A 10,000-nucleotide genomic window follows, 5' to 3' on the forward strand; every position below is an offset into this window, starting at 1 on the left:
TTTCCTCTTTTCCTCTTCTTTGTCCGCATCGTGGTTTCTCCCTTTGTAGTCTTCTGGGTTACCGCTCTGCATATACGAAGCAACACCAGTTCAAACCGTTATGTGGATATATTTTTACAAAATGTCTTCCCAATCACTATGCTTTTGCTACCTAAATTGAACCTTTTGTTTTAGGGTAGGTAACCTCTTTCATTTTTGTTTGTCTTTTCAGGGTCTGCTGACATATTCCTGAAAAGTAAAGATATGTGCAAACAGGATTTGTGTCTGTTGACTGTATGGCATCTGTAGTTGTATAGTTATGGCTGCAGGTAATATAACTGAAATCCTGTCCTACCAAGCTAGTAGGACCAATGCTATTGCTGTAATAGGTTTCACAAACTAAATCTTCTACATTTGGACACTATATATTATAGGCTTCAGTACCAGATTCATTACTTTTCGAGGCAGGCAGCTTTTAGTAAGAACTGTCTTTGTGATGTGTGGACTGTGGAGAGAATAGGGAGTCAATTTCAGCCATAAAAATAGGTGTCACAACTAGTGTAAAGAGGTAGCAAGTGCAGAGATATAGGCCCAATGCAGAATCTCAGTTCACAAGAAAATCTTTGTTGTGTACCACTCACTGCTTTACAAGTACATGGTATTTACCTTGAATGTAAACCCCAGTTCAGTATTAGAATACAAAATTTACAAAAACTTTGGAGGCCTAAGGCATGATGAATCTTTGACTGTTGATTAATGAAGAAAAATACTACTGTTTAGATATTCCAAGTTGGTAAGTAATGTTTATATAAAGAAAGCCTCACCAGTATTGTATAAAGCAAGGCAGATAATAAGCAGCTACAGCTTACAAATGTCTGTAATATTTCACCTTTTGATCCATAGTTGCTGCATGCCATACATTTCCATGTTGTTTTCCTGGACACTGTTTATGTTCAAAATATCTACCACCAAATTTTATTCACCTATTTTCATCATTCATAGCTAATTTTGTTGAGAATTTCCTAGTGGAAAACAAACAAAAACAAATCAACAAGAATAGTGGTGGGGATAGACAAGAAAGCTTGAGTAAAAGAGAGAGAGGATGCAAACAATGGATGGGTAACAAAAGAGAAGATAGAGTTCAATGGTACAACCCAGCCAAAGAAAAGCTTGTTGCTCATATGACGGCAGCAGCAATGAGAGAATCAAGATGTTACATGTATATACAAATGTAGAAAAATAAATCATTTTGTTTAATTTCTTCCTCTTTTAATGTCTTTTCACTAGTCTTTCTTCCTAAAAAAATAAGACAATTTTTCATCTCACAGAATTCCATTCAATGTGCTACATCACTGACTGAATATATTATTATATCTGTTTATGATGGACAGCAGAAAAGAAATATTCACATTCATAGGTAGCATCCAAACAGAACATAGACATAGACATAAGTACTGCACTATGTACACAATTAACCATATAAAGTTTTTGAAAGATGTTAAATAAAAAGTGAAAAAAACACAGCTAAATACTCAAAAGAAATATGTAATTAATATTCCACCAAATAAACACATAAAGTATTAACAATCCAGTACATCAATCAATTTCCAGATCCTCTTGTTGAGACTTCATAGCTCCTACTCCATCAGCTGACTTCCTGGTCTGGCAGCCTAAAGTCATGAACTACACAACCAAGACTACATGCCAGTAACCCATGGCTCTGTACCCTTACAGCCCCCTGCCACTCCAAAATCCTCTAGCCCAGGGTTAAAAGGTACCTAGGTGATATGGTGGCCACAAAGAGGCATTGGACAGCTCTTGATGACAGAAAGGCTATGTCCTGACAAAGGAGGCTTTGCACACAGGTGCTCCTTTTTTACAGTAGTGTCAGCTGTAAATGAGAAGGCATAAAGTTAACACACATAAATCAAATAAAACAAAGACTAAAAAAAATAACTAACATTAATCAGAATCCAAATAAAAAACAGCATGCCAGATGAAGGAAGTATAAGACAAAAGTATAAGCTTAAAAATAAATAAATAAATAAATAAATAAATAAATAATAATAATAATAATAATAATAATAATAATAATAATAATAATAATAAATAACAATAATAATAATAATAATAATAATAATAATGACACTAATAATGATAATAATCATAATATAATGAAAATGGTGATGAAAATGACAGACATGTAGGCCAGAAAAATTAATAAATAATGCATTGTAATCAAACAAGCAAAAAAAATGCAAAGCACTGACAACCTAAATCATTATAATTAATCCAGATATATATAAAACATGCCATATTTTACTTTAATAAATCCATTTGCTATGGCATTATCAGTGGTGTCCTACTTAGCTGAATTAAATCATTAAATTATCGTTTACATTTCTAATTTATCTTTCACCTACTACTTTGATGCGTTCTCATCTGCAAAATTACTTTATATGTTAAATATTGATAGTTAAGGCTATACTACTGATCTTTTAGAAGCATCCTGGTCATAAACCATAATTTTGGTGAAATTTTGCTGGATAGCAATTCAGCCAAAAAGCAAGTGTCATTCATTAACATTTCATATCTGATTCTATAATTAAAAAAAAAAAAATACAAACTTATTTCCAGAAGCAAAAACATTTTGTGTAATAAAGTCAGAGTTTGTGCACTTCTGAAATAAAGGTAAAGAGTAAATGGATGTTAAGAATCAAAATACAAAATTTGCAAGATTTAACCAACTAATGGAAATCAAGTGCATAACCACTTAAATATGTTTTTAATGATACCAGATGAAAGAGCACATTTATCCCATAAATTGTTGTTTGCCCTTTTAATGTGAACCTTCTTCAATAGCCTGATGATGAAAAAAAAAATATTTAATCAGTAAATTCTAAGCATTTTTGTCTTTTCAGTTTGACCTCTTTTTGTTATATTGATTCAGGTACTATTTCTTATTTTATCAATTGTGTGTGACAAGAGCTCACAATTTTTTTTTCTTTCTTTCTTTATTACATGTGATCATAATCTAAGATTCTAAATATAATGCAACCAACATATCAATAGTTATACATTTATACATATAAACAAATTAGATAATCATGAATGAGTATAAATATTTGTATGATAATACACCTTTACTAATAACATAGAAGTAATACGTATAAAAAACAGTGTCCATGATTTTCCTTGCAATACTGATAATCATGATCACTGACATAAATAAAAGTAGGGATGGATCTCACCAGCTGCCAAAAATCTGCATCTCCTAAGGTATAATTCCAATATGGCTTTTTTTTGCTGCATATGCCATGATAGGTTTGCCTCTGAACTGTTAGATTTCTGCCGTGTACCAGCTTCACAATGGGATCCCTGTAAATATTTGAAATTATAAGTAAATACTTGAATTTATGAAAGCAAGATTCTTGGCCATACAGCTACTGCCTAGGTTTGCTTATGCAGACTTGTGAAGGAGTCTATAAAAATATGTCAGCCTTTTAATATATTGTTGTTAAAAACATTATATACCCCACAAATCATCACTTACTATTTCTATCCCCTGTGCAGTAAATGGGCCATCATCTATTGCATGCTATGTGGCATTCTGAAATGCAAAATAAAATTATAAAATGTATAAATTAATTACCATTATTTCTATTCACTTTGAAATAATCAAACAAGAAAAAGTACCATTTTTTCAATACATTCTCCAGAAGAGAAAGAGCTACTGGTAATTTGGATGCAGACTCTCAATCTATTCAAGAGACACTCCCTGTGCCAGAATGACATTTTCCATCAATTGAATATGGTGCTCAATAATTTATTTTTACATTTTTCTTACAATCAAAAGTATACTTGTCAAATAACAATAATGTGTCTATGATCACATTATTGTATATGGCCAAGGTGGACACTGACATACATAAAAGACACTTAATCAGAAAATTTAAATACATAAAATTTATAGCACAGAAACTTATTTCCAATCCTATATAGTAATGCTATTTAATGCTATATAATAATGCTTAATAATCTAAAAGGTTATCTCATGAGAGGAGAAATGCATGAAGATATGGAAATACTCAGACAACGGCCATAAAGAACACAACACTCTTACATAAAAAGAAAAATTAACCAGAGGTAAAGTCAAGTCTATCCCATTACACACCTGCAGTGACTCAGGCATCATCCCTGCCTCCATGCCTTTGGTGTTCCATTACAGAACAACAAATCTATCCCATGCATATTACAGAAAGATTTTAATCTTCCCTGGCAATTAGTGGTCAAATAAGAAACCCATTCACGCTCTCACCTTGCCAAAATATACATCATAATTTGCTCTATGGTTTGGCGTTGAGACCAAAATGCATGAATTCATCATTCAAGAATTAAAACTGTATTATCCATTAATGACAATACATATTTCTATTTATATTACTGTGTTTACATTGAAGTACCAATACTTAAGTTTAAATTGGGCTGTTTTTCTTTTTTGGGATTTGTTTTTTAATAAGGTTTAAGATGAAATTTCCCAGTATAGTTTCCTGGTGAAAAATAAGAGCTACATAGCCGTATATTCAATTCCAATATTTGTAACTGTTTATACCATTATAACATTCTTCAATGGGACTATTACTCTATTTTACTTTTTTCTCTCAAGATGCCAAAAATTATAAATAACTTGTTATATTTCAGTGAAGCAACTTGTCTATCACCATGCTATCAATCCCAACTTTTCTGATAAATAAAAATGAGGATGTTCATTGACACCTGCTATGGGAAGTTAAAAAATATAACCCAACTTAAATGAAAAGTGCATTAAACAAAATTGATAACAAAAATTAATATATATAAATAGTGCATCAAACTATTATATTGTGAAAGATAGTAAATTTTAACAGCCACAAAGTTTATGTAAATAAATAATTTTCATAACTGATACAAAGCAAACATATTGTTATTGGCAAGTTATGGAAAAAGTTAAATTATTCTGTACCTGTCCTGGAAAACAAAGAATTATGGCCATGTTACTTATTACTATCATTAGCAATTGCTACAAAATAGAGGAATAAAGTAATTTTTGTTTGGTAAATAATGCAGCTGATATGAATAATGTGGTAAATATTTAGATCCATATCCATAGTTGTTTATATGTAAAAACACCTGTCTGTGCTCCAACAAAGGCCAAAAAACAAACAGAACACTTATCATAATTAACAATGAACAAGTCCAAGCTTTATCTTGCTATACCAGGTAGTGAAGCATGTAGTAGAGCAGAGGCTACAGTTATTGGTTAAATTCTGTAACTACCAGTTGGATGTAAAATTATTGCTCCCCTCGCAACTTACAGTAAGTTTCAAGCAGGTTAACCGCTGCTTTATATCCGCTTGGTTGTATTACCTTTGATGCACCCTCAACTACCTTTGAGTAATAAAGCATTGCCGGTAATAATAAAAGGTCTTGTTCCAATTTACTTCCAAACTTACTGTCATCTGTAACAATCCAATATCTTTAAAAAATGTTCCTTGTCATTGCATCACCCATCTAACTAAACATCGCCCATCAAACTAACAAAGAAAATCAACCGAATACAGAGTTAAAAAGAGGAAAAAAGGCAGCTCCCGTGAGTCTCCTCCTCCCGTGACTCCAAAATGAAATTCAAATTTCCTGAAAAGCGTGGGAAGCCCTGATGACGTCACAAGAGGCTCTTGCGCCAGTCACACTAGCTTTCTCTCGCTCAGACTCTCTTCTACTATGTTTATTGCAACTGAATTGTAGACAGAATGGTGTACAGGTGTGTAGTGCGCGGCTGCAAGAAAGTGGCTGTGCCAGGGGTCAGATCAGTACACAAAATTCCAAGTAAAAGGCCGCTTAGGAATGAATGGAAACGCTTTGTGAATAAGACTCGCCCTGGCTGGACTGGATCGGAGTCCAGTCGCATATGCAGTGAGCATTTTACTCCTGACAACTACGGGAACTTCCTCGCGTGGCAAATGGGCAAAGCCCGAAAGCTGGACTTGAAGCCTTCAGCGGTTCCTACAGTCTACCCAGGAGGTTGGTGTCCATTGGTGTCATGTTGAGAGCCCACACTCTGTTCTGTCGTCCTTGACCGATACGACTGCTTCTAATAATAAATGATATTAATATACCATCCGGAAACAGCAGAGCAAACAAAATGTTTATTAATTTGATATCGGCTGACATCCTACTCTTACATAGTTACCGTTAACTCACACCAAGGTCTAAACTTTCTTTTAACACTGCACACCGTAATAAATAATAATAATGATAATAATAATAATAATAATAATAATAATAAAATAATAATAATAATAATAATTTATGAGAAAAACCCATATGTAAGGAAAAAATTGTTGAATGAATGTTTACATCTGGTTAAATTTTCTAACAATCTTTTATTTTATAATCAGTGATTTTGATCTACACGTGAGCACTAAACAGGTTTATTTGCTTAAACGCGATGAGAGAGATGACATTTAAAACATTGCATATTGGCAAAGACCGCTGCACTTCAGTAAAGTACAGGAATTGCAAACAGTAAATATAAGGAAATTAATTCGTATTTAATTCGTATCACCGTCATTATTTATGAAATATTTTTTTTTCTATTGAAAATGCTACTCATTCCATTAAAAACTTCTTATAACACATGTAAATATATGTTTCATATTACAAATACATCCCCTTCCCAGAATACTCTTGAATATTATAGTAATTAACAGTGTATGAATTCAGTGCCAGTTCGAATTTCCCGCGTTCCAAAGCAGACGAAATTTGCATAGATCGGTATCACTGCTCTGAAGTCATCAAGGCTTTCCCGCGTTTTTTTTTTTTTTTTCTGAATTCAAATTTTGTTCTTGATAGGGGAGGAATATTCCTGATTACCTTAGTATATGTCGTAAAAAGCAGCGTTGGATGCTTTAATGTTTAGGGAGGGGGAGGGGGGGGCAAAATTGAATTCGCGTGTAACTTGTTATTCTTGTGAGATTACAAATCGGTGTTTATATTAGTATGTTTCTAATATGAGATAAAGGATGGTATTTAGAGAGGCCTGTCAAAGCCGAAAGCAAAGCAACCGAGAAAACTACCACATGATGATTTTCAGCATAACGTGGCCATTGCAAAATCCCATTGCAGTGGCCAAAAAATTGACACTTTATTAAAATTGACACTTTGATATGCAAGTTCACTAAGTTGTTATCCTTGAAGTCCTTACTATTTTTGTCACCGTGTTCTTGCCTCTCCAACCACACGATTATTTTGTTAGTCTTATCATTTTAGCAGAGAATTCTGTATTAGCAAGACCCCGTGTATACAACGTTTAGTGAAGATAATTACGAAAAGAAATAAAGAACTTTACCTTTTTCCATCATGCTTTCGCTCCTAGTTTATAGGAACCATAGGTCTTGTGTTGTAATGAGCACAAGGGACGTGAAGTTAAAATGACCCATTAAATAATTAGTCTTTAGCTATGTAAGATAATATTACTTAATTATTTTCTCGAAAAGATAATAGTTACTTTATTTATTTATTTATTTATTATTATTATTATTATTATTATTATTATATATATATATATATATATATATATATATATATATATATATATATATATTTCCATGTTTATCTTATTACACTAGGATGAGAAAACAATGTAAAATATGTTAGTCTACCCTAGAAGGTATCAGTTTTCTTTGATGCCCCACAATACATTCTCTATAATTAAAGGGTAACTATTATATTTCACTTATTATATTAAGGTTCTAATTGATATTTTAATGAAGAAACCAATATGTATTATTTTTGTTACTGGTTTTTCATTTGAGGCTCTGTGACACTTGCGTGTCCAATAACTTTGTTATTTTTGATATCTTTAAATATCAGAACTAATGGCTGACGCGTTGTGCTTGGACACCATCCAGACATTTCTCTCTTATTAACATTGAGAATTTAAAACCCATTCAAAGGGAATGAGATTTTGTTATGTTTTTTTTTTTTTTTTTGTCCTTGGTGCTGTGGACAAGATGTAAAGAAGAGATCAGCTTTCGGAGTCCTCTGAACTGATGAAGGGAAATTATGAAGATATCTGAGAAGATTGATCTGTAAAGGCGAAAGACCAAAGGAAGACAAGTGAAAAGAGGGACAGGTTGGATTACAGGCACTTGGAGATGTTGACTTTTTTGTAGATGAATGTTTTTTAGTTGTGAAGGTATAATGGTTTTATTACTCGATATATCAGAAAATGTCATAAACTCATTAATTGTTTGAAATTACCTTCTTCTCAGTTACCTCTCAGGTTGAAGTTAGATCATCACTAACCTTTTTTTTTTTTTTTTTTTTTTTTTTTTTTTTTTTTTTTTTTTTTTTTGTGTGTGTGTGTGTGTGTGTGTGTGTGTGTGTGTGTGTGTGTGTGTGTGTGTGTGTGTGTGTGTGTGTGTGTGTGTGTGTGTGTGTGTGTGTTCCAAAGGTATAACTTGGGATTTTTAGTGGAGTCCGCACTTGGCGATAGAATATAGTGCCCCCTCAGGACAAAGTCCGAGTGGTTCCCAGAATTAAGGGAGATGGTGTCTTGCTAAGGAGAAAAAGGGGTGGGCGGTGGGCGCTATATAGTGTGCCTTGTCGAGTGGTTCTAGTATTTCTAATTATAAGAGCAATGTTATAGCTTGCATCAACATAAGTAAAGGGAAAGGAAAAAAATATTAAAGGGAAAGAAAAAAATATTTAAAATAATATGTTAAGGATTTAATAACTAATGTATAGAATTTCATTAATTTGGCTGTACTTAATACTCGATGACTAAGACATTTATAACTGAACGAGGAGAGGGCATTATGTAAGAATACAATTCCATTCCTTATTGCCCAGAGAGCCCTGTGAAACGGATGAGCTTTGGACAGTGACTCTGGTCAGACTAGTGGCATATGCTAAGCTGAACCCCTAATTTATGAGGATCATGTGACCTGCACGGCAATGAAGCTTTTTAGAAATTACGTAACGAGACCTTATAGTATATATGTAGATGTTAGATATCGTTACCCCAGCTTTTCGCAATTCCCGTTTTTTATTATTCACTTTAGATCTAAGAAACTTAGAAATCCAAAGTGAAATTAAGCGGGAGTAATGTGTATGCTCTACCTCCGTTTTATCTCATTGCAGAGGCTGGACCCTCAGGCGAGCAGAGCAGCAGCCTCGTATCGGTAGACGCCATAATTCGAGAGTATGGTAAGGAAACCAGATTTCTATAATGAAAAGTGAATTGCTTAGCATTATAGTAAGCCATGGAAGGGAAAATGCCCTTATTGATTGTGACAAACGGAAGTAATCTCTTATGAAGGAACATATAAGATATATCGAAAGGAGGGAGTGCAAGTGGCAAGTGGTACTTGAACTTATTATTTTTATTTTTTATTTTTTTTTTTTAGAAAAAATGACAGGTGATATGTGGTACCTGTTTCAGTGCTCGTTTTACAAAATGTCATTCAATAATGAAATGACGCGAGAGCTGTACCCTGAGAAATTTCAGCAGTATTACCCAAGATGGTGTTATCCATGAGTAAAGATAAATTTTGGAGTCTGGATACAATCCCAAAGCCTTCATTGCAGTGTGCACTGTGGCATGTCCTTTGTAAATATAGAATAAAGTTCTTTATTATATCAACATTGAGGAATTGTCCGTCCCATTTCAACAAGCTATTCAGAGCTACTGTTTAATCTCCCACATACATTGTTCTTCATATGAAAAGTGGAAGTTGCATAAATTTTTGCATGTTATCGTATCCACCCCGAGTGAGCTCCAAATCAGACAACGGGTTAACTCCAATGATCACGGGCATATATTGACTGCATTGTATAAGCAAATCAAGATACACAGCATTTCTTTGACATTTTTAAGTGTAACGTTGTATCAACAATGATTTTGAAGACATATGATTCGCACACGCGTTCCAGCGACCATCATGATTGACTTTAGATCATACCCATATAGAGAGAACAT

The 10,000-nt window shown here is 33.3% G+C and overlaps 1 protein-coding gene and 1 long non-coding RNA gene across 6 annotated transcripts in view; one reads left to right on the forward strand and one right to left on the reverse strand.

Annotated features, from left to right (window-relative positions):
- Positions 1-1,231: 1,231 nt before the first annotated feature.
- LOC119590059 lies at positions 1,232-5,651 on the reverse strand. Of its 2 annotated transcripts, XR_005230236.1 has the most exons (6): positions 5,578-5,651; positions 5,334-5,406; positions 3,533-3,589; positions 3,231-3,357; positions 2,607-2,659; positions 1,232-1,870 (listed from the first exon to the last, which is right to left on the reverse strand). It is a non-coding gene; the product is annotated as an uncharacterized LOC119590059 (long non-coding RNA). The 2 variants fall into 2 exon arrangements; XR_005230235.1 differs by lacking the exon at positions 5,578-5,651 and having other exon boundaries at positions 5,334-5,465.
- Positions 5,652-5,684: 33 nt separating this feature from the next.
- Positions 5,685-10,000, forward strand: part of LOC119590058 (tigger transposable element-derived protein 1-like) — a 28,020-nt gene continuing 23,704 nt past the window's right edge. For all 4 annotated transcript variants that reach the window (XM_037938800.1, XM_037938801.1, XM_037938804.1 and 1 more), the window contains exons 1-2: positions 5,685-6,039; positions 9,163-9,228. In XM_037938800.1, coding sequence (XP_037794728.1) covers positions 5,769-6,039; positions 9,163-9,228 — 337 coding nt within the window. In that variant the 5' untranslated portion in view covers positions 5,685-5,768. The remainder of the gene's footprint in view (positions 6,040-9,162; positions 9,229-10,000) is intronic.

Source organism: Penaeus monodon, chromosome 26 (assembly GCF_015228065.2).
Source record: "Penaeus monodon isolate SGIC_2016 chromosome 26, NSTDA_Pmon_1, whole genome shotgun sequence".
Taxonomy (NCBI): domain Eukaryota; kingdom Metazoa; phylum Arthropoda; class Malacostraca; order Decapoda; family Penaeidae; genus Penaeus; species Penaeus monodon.